This window comes from Heptranchias perlo, chromosome 41 (genome assembly GCF_035084215.1).
Source record: "Heptranchias perlo isolate sHepPer1 chromosome 41, sHepPer1.hap1, whole genome shotgun sequence".
NCBI lineage: Eukaryota > Metazoa > Chordata > Chondrichthyes > Hexanchiformes > Hexanchidae > Heptranchias > Heptranchias perlo.
In genome coordinates this window covers 1,896,979-1,917,089 of record NC_090365.1, presented here as the reverse complement: position 1 = coordinate 1,917,089, position 20,111 = coordinate 1,896,979, and the positions used below count along the sequence as shown (strand labels likewise).

The following is a 20,111-nucleotide window of genomic DNA, read 5'->3' as shown; positions in this document are numbered from 1 at the left end:
ATCTCATCTCCCCTCTGGTTATTTTGTCAATCTGTGTCCTCTGGTTACTGAGCCCCGTCACTGGAAACAGGTCCCCAGCTTTGCCTGGCAATTTAATAATCTCAGTTACTTTCCACGTGAAGGTGCATAAAGTTTAGTCATTTCAAAGCCGAAATCGGATAATAAAACCAAGCGATTAAGAGCAGGGCGGATGATGATGAGGAGGAGGAGGAGGTCGGAACACGGAGACAGGAGAGTGATGAGCTGGGAGTGTGTTTGTATTTTTAAAATGTAATTCCTGAGATCCCAGGTTTTACGGGAATCGCATCCCAATCTTTGGGAATAACACCAAACTGACCAACCCACTCTGACCCTGAACAGAACTTTTAAAACGACCCTGCCAAAAAAAAGGATTAATTTGAAAGAATATTTAAAGTCTGAATAGTCAGGTCTGTAACCCATCGCGGCCTCCGTGTTAGACAAAAAAATCTTAAAACCACCGCCCTTCACACGCCTCAAAATCCTATCCCCGTTTAGCCCCAAAATTATTCAATGTGGATAAAAATTGTAAAATGGGATGTCCCTTCGCTCGGTTTTTAAAAATATTTTAAGATCGCCCGGCAGAACTTTATTAAATACAGATCGAAATAATACAGTAACTTAAAAATAAAACCAAACGAGAATTTATTGAACCGGTTTAAAAAAAAAAGTCTAATTTTTTTTAAAATAAGAAATTCCGAACCGAGTTTTTGAATGAAATGTAAAAGAGAAAAAATTGTTCAGTAGGAACAGACAAAAATTGGTAACAATATTTTATGCCGGCGGTTGTGTTTAATGATCGGACAGGAATAGATAGAATTAGGACCTTTAAAATTCTTTTTATTATTCATATTTCCAACCTTTCCCTTTAACTGAATGAAATCAGAGAGATGTTAATCCGTTCAATTTATTGTCAGTTTCGGGGTTTATTTCACGCCCTCCTTCAAGAAATCAACAGACTCAAGGAAACAAAACATTTTTTCAGGTGGTAAGTTTTAAAAATGGAATTGGACGCGAGCTGATCCTAAAGAAAAATATGTTCAAAAATAAACTCGTTTATTTCTTGTGTAAAGTTTTCCCTGAAGTTTGGACGGAGGCTCAGTAAACAAATTTTAAATTCCGATTTAAATCCTTTCCCTTCCTACTAAATGGAAGAGGATTTAAAAAATACTCAGGGAAAATTGGACGAAAGCGTTTCTTTTAGATGAGAACGGTCGGTCTCGCTGAGACAAACATTCTTCGAGCAGTAAAAGTTCCAGAAATGAAACAGGGACACTGGGGGGAGGGATATTTAATTCAGAGTTTCTTAAATATTTTTGGACTTTTGCAGTTTGACACTAGGAAGCCAGGGGAATTTCGCCCCGAGTCCCTCCTGTTACTGCGGACGGGACCTGGGTCTGTGTTTATTTGTATATTTTTAAAATGCATCGAAAATATCTATAACCTGTCGACAAGTTGCTGTTAAATTGGTTGGAGGTGAGGAGATCAGTAACAGGGAGATAGATAAAAAGAGAGAGAAAGAAAAAGGGAAAGACAGAAAAGAAACAGGCTGGATGAGATTTGGCAAACCAAAACCAGCGCCTTAATTAAACCCGGTTTAAAACGGTTCAAATGATTTCTCTCCAAATTTTCTGCTACGGTGCAAAGATTAAACACAAAGAATGTGACTGAACAAATTCATAATCGGCAAAGTTGCTTTAAAAACCTCTTTCAATAGTTTTTTTTCAAATCAGGCAGAAATCAATTACTTTTTCTGTTTATATTTTTTTTCTAACTTTACATAGAATTACCGTAGAATTTTACAGCACAGAAACAGGCCATTCGGCCCAACTGGTCTGTGCCAGCGTTTGTGCCTTTTCCCCCCATTTTTATGTAATTAAAAAACGGGACTTTGTGAACACGAAGGGTCAAAACGTGTTCGAAAAGAAACTTCAAAACTATTTGAAGAAAAGGAAAATTAGTTAAATTTCAGTTGAATTTTTTTTAAATGAACTCTCTTAAACTGGGATTTATTTTATTTTTAGAATTTTAGTTCGAGAAAATGTAAAATGTCGGCGGGAGTTACGGAGAAAATATTTTAATGTCAAAAACATTAAAGTGAAAAATAAACTTTGTCGAGAAAAATCTAACAGTTTATTGGAAACTAAATACATTTATTCTCCGAAAAAATAAGTTATTTGAATCGTGTGAAGTATATTTTCCTTAAAACACATTGATTAAAAACTGTTTTTCTGTTTTAATTTGCTCTATTATATCTCTCCCTATTATCTATCCTCTTTCTATCGGTTACCTATTATCTATATTTCTGTATCTATATCTATCGCTCCACGTATCTATTATTGATCTCACCAACTGTTATCTCTCTATCTCTAATTAGTTAGAAATTGCATGCCCTGTATGAGGAGAATGTGAAATTATTATATTTGAAATCAGGCAGGTGTTCCTTTTATTCTCAGTTTATCTGGAGTTATGATTAAACATTTTAAATCGAGTGTCTGTGTGGGTTGTGTATCTGTGCTTCTATGTGCATTTGTATATGTGTGTGTACACATGTCTGTGTATCTGTCTGTGCATTGTACCGATGCTTTTATATATGGGTCTGTGTCTGAGTGTGTCTGTGAATCTGTCTATGTGTTTGTTTGTGTGAGTCTGTCTGTCTGTGTTTGTGTGTCTGTGTCTGTTTGTGTGTGTGTATGTTTGAGTCTGTGTGTGTGTGTTTGAGTCTGTCTGTCTGTCTGTTTGAATCTGTCTATGTGTTTGTTTGTGTGTGTCTGTCTGTGTTTGTGTGTCTGTGTCTGTTTGTGTGTGTGTATGTTTGAGTCTGTGTGTGTGTGTGTTTGAGTCTGTCTGTCTGTCTGTTTGAATCTGTCTGTGTGTTTGTTTGTGTCTGTGTGTTTGTGAGTCTGTCTGTCAGTGTGTGAGTCTGTCTGTGTGTTTGTTTGTGTCTGTGTGTTTGTGAGTCTGTCTGTCAGTGTGTGAGTGCTGTATTTGGATCGGTCTGTGTCGGACTGTGGATGCAGACGCGGGGATGAAATTTGTTTAAAACTCAACTCTATTCTGGTTTTAAAAAAAACAAGAGGAACCGAGGAAAGAAGGGAGGTCGGACCTTACCGGCGGGAGATTCGGGTTTAACTCGGAGCTCTGCTCACTTTCATTGCGAAGAAGGCAGAAAAAAACTTGAAACTTTTTCGATGAGCCTGGGAGGCTGGCGGTGAGAAAAAAACATGAATGGAGAAGGGCAGGACGGAGGACCTGATTGGTTCCAGTGGTGATGAGCTAGGCGACCATTGGCTTTGGGAGGAGAGGAGGGGGTTCGAGCAGGGTGGAGAGGAGGTGCCAGTAAACGCTGCCGAGTATTTGGAGTGGTCTCTTCAATGGGACACTACAGCTGAGACCAGCGGGGGAAAGTGAATTTCCAGGGGGCTTGTGATGTTGGACATGGGAGACTTGAAAGAGGTGAAAATGATCCAGGGAACATCTTTCAGCATCAAAAGCCTTTTGCCCGAAGCGATGTTAAGTGACACCCCCGGCTTGAAAGAGGAGGAAAGCAGCCTGACCCCCCAGGGGCAATCGGAAGCTGAGAAGAGCCGAGTGACGGAGCAGAACCAAGACATGAGTGGCCAGGAGAGAGGGCGAGAGCAGCAAACAGGCGGGGATGGAGTCAATGAAGAGGAGAAGAGGGAGAGTGGGAAATCTGAAAAGCCTCCTTTCAGTTACAACGCGTTAATCATGATGGCTATTCGACAGAGCCCTGAGAAAAGGTTGACTCTGAGCGGCATCTATGAGTTTATTGTGCAGAATTTCCCTTATTATAAAGAGAATAAACAAGGCTGGCAAAACTCAATCAGACACAATCTGAGTCTCAACAAGTGCTTTGTTAAGGTACCGAGACACTATGATGACCCCGGGAAGGGCAACTATTGGATGCTTGACCCTTCCAGCGATGATGTCTTTATTGGAGGGACCACCGGCAAGTTGAGGAGGAGATCCACCTCATCCAGGGCCAAGTTAGCTTTCAAAAGGGGATCCAGGCTCGCCTCCAGCGGCTTGGCCTTCGCGGGGTCAGTGTACTGGCCCATGTCTCCACTTCTGACTCTGCACCGCCCTCACACCAGCCCCTCTGTGAGTTACAGCGCGTCCTCCTCTTACCTCGACCACCCAGCTTCTTATGTCTCCATGTTATCCCAGAGTGCGCACCGGCTGAGCGACAGACTGGTCGGGCTGGACATCCCGTACGGACCGCAGCACCTGACGGCCGCCACCCTCGCCGCCTCGCTGCCCTGCGGGCTGTCGGTCGCTGGTTCCTGCAGCCCGTGTTCTGTTAACCTCCTGGCCGGACAGACCAGCTACTTCTTCTCTCAGTTCCCACATCCTCCAGTGACTGGCCCCGGCGCCCCCCTCGGTGGAATAGCCCCCCCACTTCTGAAGACCAGCTCTTGCAATGAACTCGGGAGACCCGCTGCAAGTTTCCCAAGTGCTTATTTCCCCAGCCAGAGCCAGGGAGCCTGTTTCAATCTCTGAAGGACCCGGACCGGATTATTTATTTTGTGAATAGCAGAATTAAGGCGCATTTTACTTGTTTGTGTGTGTTGGGGGCTAAATTATTTTTTAAAAAGACTCTTTATCTGTATAATATCAGTATTGGGGGACCTCATGTTTCCTCTGAGCGAGGTATGTAAATCCTTTAAACATTAAAGCCAAAATTTGAGTTAAATATTAAATCGAATAAGATTGTGACAATGTTTGTAATCCTTTTCTAAATTAAAAAGAAACCTTTGAGGACCACGGTAGTTTTGTTTTAATTAGGAATGAACTGTAAACAGCATTGAGTTTATTGGGAATGTTTGCCGATGCTCGATTCCCACGATATTTACCGTATGTTTTTCTATGTAAACATTCATGATTTACAGTTGTAGGGAGCGTGTAGACGGCACATATCGTAGGGTTACTGATAGTTTCTGGGCCTTACTTGATGGTATCACGTCTGATGAGACTTTGACACTTTTCAGTGTTCAGTCACCCATTAAATAACATCAGTGGGGTCCAGAAGATTTATTACACTGAAATGGGGTATTTTTGATGACCTGGAATTCACTACCTGAAAGGGCGGTGGAAGCAGATTCAATAATAACTTTCAAAAGGGAATTGGATAAATACTTGAAAAGGAAAATTTTGCAGAGCTATGGGGAAAGGGCAGGAGGGAGTGGGACAATGGGCCAAATGGCCTCTTTCTGTGCTGTGTGATTCTATGCACAGTTTGCCGTACTTGTTTATTCAACAGGGTAAGGATTCAGAGGCCAGTCTCATCACTTGTGTAACCTGTACCGGGCACCCTTTTCGTTCACAGCTCGATCTGCGAATCTGCTGGGGTTTTGTCCATTTGAGTCCTGCGACTCACTGCTGCTTTTACAGGTGGCTTGGCTCAATGTTGGGACACCATAGTTGAGAGGTACAATTAAGGATTAATGTGTCCGTCAGGTCACTTGCTCTGCTAAGTAGGTGGAATATCTGTTTATGCAGCAGGGTAAGGGTTAAAGTCATAGTTCATATGGAGCTCGCTCCCATTCAGCAGGGTAAGGGTTAAAGTCGTAGTTCATATGGAGCTCGCTCCCATTCAGCAGGGTAAGGGTTACCGTATCAGTAACATTTGTAAAGAGTCATTTTAATAGTGTGGGGCTTCTGTGTATCCCGCTGGGTAAGGATTAATTTCTTAAACACCAAAAGCACATCTCAACCGGGGCTACAATTGGTCTCAGTGCCTCTGGACTAAGGATGGGAGGGCAGGGTTAGGGAGGTGCAGAGGAAATCATCCAAAGCTTCTGGTCCTGATGCAATTCTGTGACCTCAGATACATAGAGTGCGCGTGTGTGTGTGGACTTTGGGTAAGCACAGGATTGGGCTTTGGTCTGTGCGCACCTTTGCGGTTGAATAGCCGACCAACACTAGGCTCACATTTGGATGAGATCCCGGAGAGGGTGATTGGTACCTGTACCCCAGCGAGAGTCCGCGCTCTCAGGTGCGGAAAGGGGAGAAACTGTGGAAAAAAGAAGGAAGGAAAAAGGTCCAGGAATATCTCCTGTATAGATCCAAGCATCATCCGGGTCTGAATCCATCACTGGAGAAAGCAGGAAGAATTAATCCTTGTACACCATTCACTTGGAGCCTGCTGTGGTTTTGTAAGATGCCTGGTGGAGTATGTATAAGGGAAGAGGTCAAATCTCGTTCCTCGACCATCATCACATCATTGAAAGGGCCTTTTAGCCATTATCATAGAACCATAGAATGGTTACAGCACAGAAAGAGGCCATTCGTCCCATCGAGCTCTTTGTAAGAGCAATCCAATTAGTCCCACTCCGCCAGATCTTTCCCTGTAGACCTGCAATTTTTTCCCTTCAAGTATTTATCCAATTCCTTTTTGAAAGCCATGATTAAATCTGCTTCCACCGCCCTTTCAGGCAGCGCATTCCAGATCATAAAAACTCGCTGCGTAAAAATTTTTTTCCTCATGTCGCCTTTGGTTCTTTTGCCGATCACCTTAAATCTGTGTCCTCTGGTTTTTGACCCTTCTGCCAATGGGAACAGTTTCTCTTTATTTATTTTATCTAAAACCGTTCATGATTTTGAACACTTCCATCAAATCTCCCCTTAACCTTCTCTGTTCTAAGGAGAACAATCCCAGCTTCTCCAGTCTCACCACATAACTGAAGTCCCTCATCCCTGGAACCATTCTAGTAAATCTCCTCTGCACCTTCTCTAAGGCCTTGACATCCTTCCTAAAGTGCGGTGCCCAGAATTGGACACAATACTCCAGATGTGGCCGAAACAGTATTTTATCAAGGTTCAACATAACTTCCTTGCTTTTGTACTCTGTGCCTCTATTTATAAAGCCCAGGATCCCATATGCTTTTTTAACGGCTTTCTCAACCTGCCCCGCCACCTTCAATGATTTGTGTACATATACCCCCAGATTTCTCTGTTCCTGCACCCCCTTTTAGAATTGTACCATTTGCTTTATATTGCCTCTTCTCATTCTTTCTGCATTAAATTTCATCTGCCACATGTCTGCCCATTCCACCAGCCTGTCTATGTCCTCTTGAAGTCTATCACTATCCTCCTCACTGTTTACTACACTTCCAAGTATTGTGTCATCTGCAAATTTTGAAATTGTGTCCTGTACACCCAAGTCCAAGTCGTTAATATATATCCAAAAAAACCGCAGTGATCCTAGTACCGACCCCCAGGGAACATCACTGTATACCTCCCACCGGTCTGAGAAACATAATGGGACATGTCGATAGCTCAGTGCTGTCACCAGGATTTCAGTGAATCGTTTGGCCAGAGTGTGACATTTTTATACTCTGTCCACTTCATCTGTGCAAATCATCCAGAGTGGTACAGAATTTGTTCTCTCAGGCTTAGAGTCTGGAGAGAGAAATTCGAGGTTTATAACCCTGGGGTACAGCACTGGTGGGTACAGGTCTGTCAGTGTATAACACTGGTACAGTACTGGTGGGTACAGGTCTGTCATTGTATAACACTGGGGTACAGTACTGGTGGGTACAGTCCTAGTGGGTACAGGTCTGACACTGTGTAACACTGGGGTACAGTACTGGTGGGTACAGTACTGGTGGGTACAGGTCTGACACTGTGTAACACTGGGGTACAGTACTGGTGGGTACAGGTCTGTCACTGTATAACACTGGGGTACAATACTGGTGGGTACAGGTCTGTCTCTGTATAACACTGGGGTACAGTGCTGGTGGGTACAGGTCTGACACTGTATAACACGGGGGTACAGTACTGGTGGGTACAGGTCTGACACTGTGTAACACTGGGGTACAGTACTGGTGGGTACACGTCTGTCACTGTGTAACACTGGGGTACAGTACTGGTGGGTACAGGTCTGTCACTGTAACACTGGGGTACAGTACTGGTGGGTACAGGTCTGTCACTGTGTAACACTGGGGTACAGTACTGGTGGGTACAGGTCTGACACTGTATAACACGGGGGTACAGTACTGGTGGGTACAGGTCTGTCTGGTGATGGTACCAGTTGGAGGGGATGAATTAACAGTATTAGACAGGAGGAGAATCTGAGTTTTAAATGCGATGTGTGTTCCCACAGTGTACTGACACCTATGTACCTCTAAACAAGCCTGGTGACAACACTGTGTCTAACGTACTCTGCCTATGAATTGTATTTTACGTTGCAGGTTACCTGACAAGAAACCCTTTTGATGTTTCTGTCCATATTTGTCTTTCTTACAATGTATGACACCTGCAGCTCTGTTACACGGGTGAAATCTCATTAAATGTCTGCATCTCTTTCCCAAACAGCTTCCAGTTTCCAATTTACTCATCTCTCTAAGTTGATTGCAATACACATTAAAAAAAAAGATACTGCTTTCTCTGATTCAAATAACGAGCATTACAGAAAACCTTGCTCCCATTTGTGCGTTGAGTTGATCTCAGGCTGGGGTGGGGGTCAGCAGTAGGGGTGTCCCCATTAGCCTCAGTGCCCTTAAATTGGAAAGGGTAATCGGCCAGAATTGCTGCTCTGTATCAACATCCAGTGACTCCCCCTGCTGGAATATTGAAATAGGTGAGGTGAGGGATGCGACACTGAGGGGGTCTTTTTAACTTCAGGCAATGGTGTAAAATCGGTGATATCAAAATTGACAGTCTGTTATACACCTGACCTAATATTCCCTTCCACTAAAAGGCCCTCCATGGCCTCGCCCCCTCCCTATCTCTGTAACCTCCTCCAGCCCTGCAACCCTCCGACATCTCTGCGTTCCTCTAATTCCGGCCTCTTGCACATTCCCGATTTTCATCACTCCACCATTGGCGGCCGTGCCTTCAGCTGCCTGGGCCCTAAGCTCTGGAATTCCCTCCCTAAACCTCTCCGCCTCTCTCTCCTCCTTTAAGACGCTCCTTAAAACCTCCCTCTTTGACCAAGCTTTTGGTCACCTGTCCTAATATCTCCTTATGTGGCTCGGTGACAAATTTGGTTTGATTACACTCCTGTGAAGTGCCTTGGGACGTTTTACTACGTTAAAGGCGCTATATAAATGCAGGTCGTTGTTGAAAGGAAGACTTGTATTTATATAGCACCTTTCCCAAACTCAGGACATCCCAAAGCCAATGAAACACCATTGAAACGTAATCACTGTCGTAATGTAGGAAACACAGCAGCCAATTTGTTCACAGCAATGAGATGATGACCAGATAATCTGTTTTAGTGATGGTGGTTGAGGGATAAATATTGGCCCCAGGACACTGGGGAAATCGGGAGTGGTGTATAATGGGCAGTCAATTCGATAGGGCCCATTTTAAAATTAACCCCTCAGTGTTTGGACACACACAGCGGAGTATGAGGAGGGCGGAGGGGGGAGGAGGAATATCAGGGGGTGGCTGATACCTGTTAAATCATATCCCAGCAAGAGCCACCATCTTCAGGAGAGATGGGGAGAGAACCGGAGAGGGCGGGAGTAGTTCTCAACATCAGGGCCATAGAACAATCGCTATTTAAAATATCTATATTTCAATTACTTTTTTAATACAATAAAATGAATAATTCACAATACATTTATAAAAAAATTGGTATTCATCTTTAGATACTATACTCCTGCAATATGTTAAATCATTGTCTAAAATATTGTAAGCAATTTGACTTTCAAATGAACATTCAGAATTCATAAAAAAATATATAAATCTTCGCTGATGCATTTAACTTTGTTGTATTATATTTCCTCCTTGTCTAATTCAGGCACTTGCTGCTGCTGAGATTGCTTCGGGTCAGATTCTGCCTCCTCAGGTAATCAGTGTCTGCAGATTCAAGGGGAGGAAAAATCCAGCAAGTGACCCTAAAATAGACCCCACTCCTGAATAAAAGTAGTTTGATTATAGAAGGAGGACCGCTTCTCAGTGACTCCACGCCCCAGTTTTGTAATAAGAGGGTTTCCTAGATGTTTACTGGGCCTTCAGGCTCTACCAGAATCCAAAGGGACTATCGCCGGCCTCTATAATCAGGATGCCCCGGTTTAAGGTGACTGAATTGGGCAGAGGTTCCGAGTCCTGTCCCTCAGCGAGCGTGAGTGGGACGATCTCGCCCACTGATTCCTACAGTCCTCTGTGATCCGCTCCTGGTTTTTTGCTCCGTCTCCAGGTAATGCTCAGTGCCGGGTAACTCCGATATTGGCGAGCATTCGGGAAACCTACCCAAATAAGTGAAATTCCCTTTCTGTTGTGTGGGATTCCGGGCTATTTAGCAGTGTTTTGTTCAGTAATTCCACCTCTCTTTCCATGAAAACTATGAACCAGGTGCTTTGATCACGATAGTGGGATTCAATCTTTAAAGAACTTGCATTTATATATCGCCTTTTACTGCTTCAGGACATCCCACAGCGCTTTACAACCAATTAAGTACCTTTTCTTGAAGTGTAGTCACTGTTGTAGGAAACTTAGCAGCCAATTTGCACACAGCAAGATCCCACAAACAGCAATGTGATAATGACCAGATAATCTGTTTTAGTGATGCTGGTTGAGCTTTAAATATTGGCCAGGACGCTGTGCTCATCTTCCAATAGTGGCCGTGGGATCGTTTATGTCCACCTGAGAGGGCAGACGCAGCCTTAGCTTAACATCTCATCCAATAGACAGCACCTCTGACAGTGCAGCATTCCCTCAGTACTGCAATGAAGAGTCAGCCTGGATTATGGGCTCAAGTCTCTGGAGTGGGCACTTGAACCCATGACCTTCTGACTCAGAGGTGAGAGCGTGACCCACTGAGCCACACCTGAACCGAAAACTGAGCTGAGAATGTAAACATTTCTTTATTCTTGACCAATGTTTGGAGTCACAACTACTCAATCAGGTAATTACTCATGTGTTTCCATTGGAACTGAAGGCTCTCACTGGGTATCTGTTGCCCTTTCCTGGTGATTATTATTGTCAGCGGTCGTCACTAAACCCGGTTTATTTCCCATGTCTATTAGTAGTGAGGTTTTCTAACACACAAGGAGGGAGGGAGGGAGACAGTTGGTTAGCCTATTGGATATTTTTACATAGCTAAACCCTAATTTTTATAATTACATACAGTGTAGTCTAATGTATTCCATAATGTATATGTTGCTGTATCCCTGTATTTACAGTATACACATGGTGCTGTATTAATATACTTATAATATTCATATGGTATGGTATTGCTGTGTATGTTATATATACGTGATACTGCAACAGAATTAATAACATATACATGGTACTGTTTGGCTGTCTTCGTAAATACATAAGGTGCTGTCTCCCTGCATTTATAATAAACACATGATGCTGTATTACTGTATTTATAATATATACATGATGCTGTATTACTGTATTTATAATATATACATGATGCTGTATTACTGTATTTATAATAAACACATGATGCTGTATTACTGTATTTATAATAAACACATGATGCTGTATTACTGTATTTATAATAAACACATGATACTGTATTACTGTATTTATAATATATACATGTTGCTGTATTACTGTATTTATAATATATACATGATGCTGTATTACTGTATTTATAATAAACACATGATGCTGTATTACTGTATTTATAATAAACACATTAAGCTGTATTACCGTATTTATAATATATACACGATGCTGTATTACTGTATTTATAATAAACACATGATGCTGTATTACTGTATTTATAATAAACACATTAAGCTGTATTACCGTATTTATAATATATACATGATACTGTATTGCTGTATTTATAATATATACATGATGCTGTAATACTGTATTTATAATATATACATGATGCTGTCTCCCTGTATTTATAATATATACATGATGCTGTATTACTGTATTTATAATATATACATGATGCTGTATTACTGTATTTATAATAAACACATGATGCTGTATTACTGTATTTATAATATATACATGATGCTGTATTACTGTATTTATAATAAACACATGATACTGTATTACTGTATTTATAATATATACATGATGCTGTATTACTGTATTTATAATAAACACAAGATGCTGTATTACTGTATTTATAATAAACACATGTTGCTGTATTACTGTATTTATAATAAACACATGATGCTGTATTACTGTATTTATAATAAACACATGTTGCTGTATTACTGTATTTATAATAAACACATGATGCTGTATTACTGTATTTATAATTTATACATGATGCTGTATTACTGTATTTATAACAAACACATGATGCTGTATTACTGTATTTATAATATATACATGATGCTGTATTACTGTATTTATAACAAACACATGATGCTGTATTACTGTATTTATAATATGTACATGATGCTATATTACTGTATTTATAATAAACATATGATGCTTTATTACTGTATTTATAATATATACATGATGCTGTATTACTGTATTTATAATAAACACATGATGCTGTATTACTGTATTTATAATAAACACATGATGCTGTATTACTGTATTTATAATAAACACATGATGCTGTATTACTGTATTTATAATATATACATGATGCTGTATTACTGTATTTATAATAAACACATGATACTGTATTACTGTATTTATAATATATACATGATGCTGTATTACTGTATTTATAATAAACACAAGATGCTGTATTACTGTATTTATAATAAACACATGTTGCTGTATTACTGTATTTATAATAAACACATGATGCTGTATTACTGTATTTATAATAAACACATGTTGCTGTATTACTGTATTTATAATAAACACATGATGCTGTATTACTGTATTTATAATTTATACATGATGCTGTATTACTGTATTTATAACAAACACATGATGCTGTATTACTGTATTTATAATATATACATGATGCTGTATTACTGTATTTATAACAAACACATGATGCTGTATTACTGTATTTATAATATGTACATGATGCTATATTACTGTATTTATAATAAACATATGATGCTTTATTACTGTATTTATAATATATACATGATGCTGTATTACTGTATTTATAATAAACACATGATGCTGTATTACTGTATTTATAATAAACACATGATGCTTTATTACTGTATTTATAATATATACATGATGCTGTGTTACTGTATTTATAATAAACACATGATGCTGTATTACTGTATTTATAATATGTACATGATGCTGTATTACTGTATTTATAATAAACATATGATGCTTTATTACTGTATTTATAATATATACATGATGCTGTATTACTGTATTTATAATAAACACATGATGCTGTATTACTGTATTTATAATAAACACATGATGCTGTATTGCTGTATTTATAATAAATATATGATGCTGTATTACTATATTTATAATATATACATGATGCTGTATTACTGTATTAATAATAGATACATGATGCTGTATTACTGTATTTATAATAAACACATGATGCTGTATTACTGTATTTATAATATATATATGATGCTGTATTACTGTATTTATAATAAACACATTATGCTGTATTACTGTATTTATAATAAACACATGCTGTATTACTGTATTTATAATAAACACGTGATACTGTATTACTGTATTTATAATATATACATGATGCTGTATTACTGTATTTATAATAAACACAAGATGCTGTATTACTGTATTTATAATAAACACATGTTGCTGTATTACTGTATTTATAATAAACACATGATGCTGTATTACTGTATTTATAATAAACACATGTTGCTGTATTACTGTATTTATAATAAACACATGATGCTGTATTACTGTATTTATAATTTATACATGATGCTGTATTACTGTATTTATAACAAACACATGATGCTGTATTACTGTATTTATAATATATACATGATGCTGTATTACTGTATTTATAACAAACACATGATGCTGTATTACTGTATTTATAATATGTACATGATGCTATATTACTGTATTTATAATAAACATATGATGCTTTATTACTGTATTTATAATATATACATGATGCTGTATTACTGTATTTATAATAAACACATGATGCTGTATTACTGTATTTATAATAAACACATGATGCTTTATTACTGTATTTATAATATATACATGATGCTGTGTTACTGTATTTATAATAAACACATGATGCTGGATTACTGTATTTATAATATGTACATGATGCTGTATTACTGTATTTATAATAAACATATGATGCTTTATTACTGTATTTATAATATATACATGATGCTGTATTACTGTATTTATAATAAACACATGATGCTGTATTACTGTATTTATAATAAACACATGATGCTGTATTGCTGTATTTATAATAAATATATGATGCTGTATTACTATATTTATAATATATACATGATGCTGTATTACTGTATTAATAATAGATACATGATGCTGTATTACTGTATTTATAATAAACACATGATGCTGTATTACTGTATTTATAATATATATATGATGCTGTATTACTGTATTTATAATAAACACATTATGCTGTATTACTGTATTTATAATAAACACATGCTGTATTACTGTATTTATAATAAACACGTGATACTGTATTACTGTATTTATAATATATACATGATGCTGTATTACTGTATTTATAATAAACACATTATGCTGTATTACTGTATTTATAATAAACACATGATGCTGTATTACTGTATTTATAATATATACATGTTGCTGTATTACTGTATTTATAATATATACATGATGCTGTGTTACTGTATTTATAATAAACACATGCTGTATTACTGTATTTATAATAAACACGTGATACTGTATTACTGTATTTATAATTTATACATGATGCTGTATTACTGTATTTATAACAAACACATGATGCTGTATTACTGTATTTATAATAAACACATGATGCTGTATTACTGTATTTATAATTTATACATGATGCTGTATTACTGTATTTATAACAAACACATGATGCTTTATTACTGTATTTATAATAAACACATGTTGCTGTATTACTGTATTTATAATAAACACATGATGCTTTATTACTGTATTTATAATATGTACATGATGCTGTATTACTGTATTTATAATAAACACATGATGCTGGATTACTGTATTTATAATAAACACATGTTGCTGTATTACTGTATTTATAATATATACATGATGCTGTATTACTGTATTTATAATATATACATGATGCTGTATTACTGTATTTATAATAAACACATGATGCTTTATTACTGTATTTATAATATGTACATGATGCTGTATTACTGTATTTATAATAAACACATGATGCTGTATTACTGTATTTGTAATAAACACATGATGCTGTATTACTGTATTTATAATAAATACATGCTGTCTCCCTGTATTTATAATAGATACATGATGCTTTATTACTGTATTTATAATATGTACATGATACTGTATTACTGTATTTATAATATATACATGATGCTGTAACCCTGTTTTTGCCTCCAGTACTCTATTTGGAAGATTATTGTACATGTTGATCACATTTTGTGTGAAGAATTTTTTTTATTATTCGTTCATGGGATGTTGGTGTCGCTGGCGAGGCCGGCATTTATTGCCCATCCCTAATTGCCCTTGAGAAGGTGGTGGTGAGCCGCCTTCTTGAACCGCTGCAGTCCGTGTGGTGAAGGTTCTCCCACAGTGCTGTTAGGGAGGGAGTTCCAGGATTTTGACCCAGCGACGATGAAGGAACGGCCGATATATTTCCAAGTCGGGATGGTGTGTGACTTGGAGGGGAACGTGCAGGTGGTGTTGTTCCCATGTGCCTGCTGCCTTTGTCCTTCTAGGTGGTAGAGGTCGCGGGTTTGGGAGGTGCTGTCGATATCCCTGATATCAGTCCTAATATAAACTCTCACAGTTTAATTTAATGCATTATTCTGTGTAAATTTTTTTAGCCCCTTAACAATCTTAAAAGATCACCTTTCAAGCTGAGGTTTCTCTGATCTCTCACCATAACTCAGACCCCTGATTCTGGGGATCAGCCTTGTGGCTCTTCTCTGCAATGCCTCCAGCATTTGAACATCTCCCTTGTGCCTCAGTGACCAGAACTGGACGCAGTATTAAAGGTGCAGTCTGACCAGAGCCCTGTGCAGTTTGGCCACTACTTCCTCGAACTTATATTTCACTAGTTTGGCTGTGTACTTCAACATCCGGTTGGCTTTGTTGATTGCTGCTCTGCAAGTGTTGGATGTGTTTAGCGTTGAGTTTACTAAAACTCCTGGGTTTCTTTCAGCTTCATCCATTCATGGAGAGCGCATGTTATAGAATCATAGAATGGTGCTGTGCAAACGGAGGCCATTCGGCCCATCGTGTCCGCGCCGGCTCGCAGAACAACCAGGTGCCCATTCTAATCCCACCTTCCAGCACCCGGTCCGTTGCCCTGCAGCTTACAGCACTTTAGGTGCAGGTGCAGGTACTTTTTAAAAGAGTTGAGGGTCCTTGCCTCTACCACCAGTTCGGGCAGCGAATTCCCTTTTGAAAGTTATTATTGAATCTGCTTCCACCGCCCTTTCAGGCAGCGCATTCCAGATCATAACAACTCGCTGTGTAAAAAAAGCTTCTCCTCATCTCCCCCTGGCTCTTTTGCCAATTATCTTAACGTAACTGAATTCCCTTATCCCTGGTACCTGTTTTTCCTTCCTATGTCTAGACCTTTACATTTGTCTGCATTAAATCATCTGCCATTGTTCTCTCCACTTACATATTTTGTCCATTTGATTCTGTAGTTTCTAAGCTGCCTCCTGTGAATCCACTATTCCTCCTGGATTGGTATCATTTATAAATTGTGTTATATACACAGTGCTGCATCCCTGTATTTATAATATACGCAGGTGCTATATATAATATACACATGGTGCTATATATATAACACATACATGATGCTATATATATAATATACACATGGTGCTATATATATTATATACATGGTGCTATACATACAATATACATATGGTGCTATATATATAATATAAACATGGTGCTAAATATATATAATATACACACAATGCTATATATATAATATATACAGGTGCTATATATAATATACAGGTGCTATATATAACATACACATGGTGCTATATATATTATACACATGGTGCTATATATATAATATATACAGGTGCTATATATAACATACACATGGTGCTATATATATTATACACATGGTGCTATATATATAATATATACAGGTGCTATATATAATATACACATGGTGCTGTCTCCCTGTGTTTATACATGGTGCTTTATCCCTATATCCCTATATCCCTATATTTATAAAATGCTAGTCTATTTTCTGTGTCTTTGCAAACAGGGAATCAAAGCTGAGTTTCGTCTTCAGCTGAAGCATGGTTAGTGGAAAGAAAGATTTGCATTTATATAGCGCCTTTCATGACCTCAGGGCATCCCACTGCACTTTATAGCCAATGAAATGTAGCCACTATTGTAATACCTGAGAGGACAGACAGGGCCTCGGTTTAACATCTCATCCGAATAATGGCATCTCTGACAGTGCAGCACTCCCTCGGTACTGCACAGGGTGTATCAGCCTGGATTATGGGCTCAAGTCTCTGGAGTGGGACTTTGAACCCATGACCTTCGTGACTTAGAGGCAAGAGCACTACCCACTAAACAAGCTCAATGTACCCTACCCTAACACAGTATTTCTAGATCAATCAGTCTCAACACAGCTATGCCACTCAATTCTAGATCGATCTGCCTTAGTTCAGCAATAGGACACTGGCCCTGGTCAATCTGACTCAAGATAGCAATAAGGTACTAATCTAGATCAACTGAGCTCTTTGCAGCATAACCCATCCTTTCTAGCTCTATCTGACTCAATGTATCGCAACACGCTATTTTTAGATCAATCTGAAATGGTGCAGCATAGCACATTGTTCTAGATCAGCATGGCAAGAGGAACCAATTCTAAATTAATCTGACCCGGTCCAGAAAAAGACACTGCTCGAGGTCAATCCAACTCTGCATAGCATGAGGGCATGGATCTAGATTGATCTGTTGCCACCCTATGGCAACCCCCTGAAAATCTAGAGCAATTTCCCACTGGCCTATTCTAGATCACAATGCCACCATGCACCATGGCACACTGTTCTAGATCACACTGTCATCATGCACTGTGACACATTGTTCTAGATCACAATATAATTGTGAGCTGTAACACACTGATCTAGATCACAATGCCATCATGCACTGTAACACACTATTCTAGATCAAATGCCACCATGCACTGAAACATACTGTTGTAGATCATAATGTCATTGTGCACTGTAACACTGTTCTAGAGCACAGTGACATTGTGCACTGTGACATGCTGTTCTAGATCACAATGTCATTGTGCACTGTAACACACAGTTCTAGAGCACAGTGGCATTGTGCACTGTTACACACAGTTCTAGAGCACAGTGGCATTGTGCTATGTGATACCCTGTTTTAGACTAAAGTGATATTGCGTAGTGTAATACAAATGATCTAGATGAATGTAATTCAGTTCAGTCAATTGGAACATTGTAGTTTACTCTGATACTGTTTGAGGGCAATTACATTTGAAGTGGATACCAACTTTGTTGCAAAACATGCCCTGACAGACAGCACATTGTATGACAGCTATTAGAGATAGTTTAATTATATTTCTGTGCTGATTTAGAGTGGCGTGTTATGCTGCAGATCTTTAGGTTGATGTTATGCTGCCAAAAATCATTTACACCCTGCACCCTATTCTCATTGTAGCAGCCAATAATTCGGCATGTTATAACAAGTGAACATCAGTGACTATCATATCACACACAATAACACGCAACATGGAAACATCAGGAGCCAACATGTGGTATGCATATAACAGAGAGCGTGTTATAACTGAGAGCTTTATAGTGAGGATGGGGTGTTACAGAATGTTACAACTGAGAGTCTTATACTGAGGGTGGGATGTGTAACAGAGAGACAAAATATGATATAACAGGCCTATTGCAATAAATCATATCCTCTGACTTACTGTGAAAAATGTCATAGGAAATCACCTATGTGACAATATTTATCCTTCAACCAAGATCACTGAAACCGATTATCTGGTCATTTATCACATTGCTGTTTGTGGGATCTTGCTGTGCGCATTTTTGCTGCCGTGTTCCCCTACATTACAACAGTGACTGCACTTCGAAAGTACTTCATTGGCTGTAAAGCGCTTTGGGACATCCTGAGGTCGTGAAAGGCGCTATATAAATGCAAGTTCTCTCTTCTCCTTAAAAGATTTTTTTTAAGTAATGAATCAAACATACTTCAGGAATCAAACCTCAGCTTTAAGCCTATTGATGAAGATTTCAGCAGCTCCTAGAAACCTGCTGTCCAACTCGGTGAATTTGCTATAATCAAAGCCTGTGCCACGATCCAGTCATGCTGGGAGATTACAGGATTGGACACAACTATGCTGGCCTCTCCTCCGCCCAACATACCCCCTCCTGACACTCGCTACCCAGGGGCACACATGAAGAATGGTCACTTGAGTGAGGTACCTGCTGGATCCCTACCCAGCGAGAGTCAGTACAATTGGGGAAATTCTTTTTGATTGAAGTAATTGGTTTTGAAGAGCCCAACATCACTCCCCCTGTGACCCCATAATTGGAGCCGTGGCTTGACCATGTACCATGATCAATGGGAGGTCCTCTCGAGAGTTCTCCAAACTCTTTGACATAATCCTCCTGACGAAGAGCGACTTTAACGCAGTTTGACCTCTTGTGTGATTTGTTTCAACTCAAAGGAAGTAAGGTAATAATGTAAGCAGTTTCACAGTATATCATACCTGCGGAATGAGGTGTTTCCAGCTCTGGAGGCCTAAGGGTGGAAACTCTACACCAAATGGCTTCTAACCATATACTAAATCATTGTAATAAACAATAGGCTATTGTACGTCTGAAACTAATTGCATTCAAGTCCATATAATATATCATATGCAAATTAAAGAGGCAAATTACCCAGGGAGTGCCTCAGGCAAGTTTCAGCCCACTCCCCTCGATCGCAGTACTACATTATCTGTCAGTCCCAAGCTAAGGTATAGATTTGGGCGCTAA

At 38.9% G+C, this 20,111-nt stretch overlaps 1 protein-coding gene across 1 annotated transcript; it reads left to right on the top strand.

Moving 5' to 3' along the window:
- Nucleotides 1–3,447: 3,447 nt before the first annotated feature.
- On the top strand, nt 3,448–4,750 carry foxg1c (forkhead box G1c). Its single transcript, XM_067974744.1, has one exon. The coding sequence runs from the start codon at nt 3,448–3,450 to the stop codon at nt 4,537–4,539; it is 1,092 nt and encodes a 363-aa protein (XP_067830845.1). The 3' UTR covers nt 4,540–4,750.
- The last annotated feature ends 15,361 nt before the right edge of the window (nt 4,751–20,111 follow it).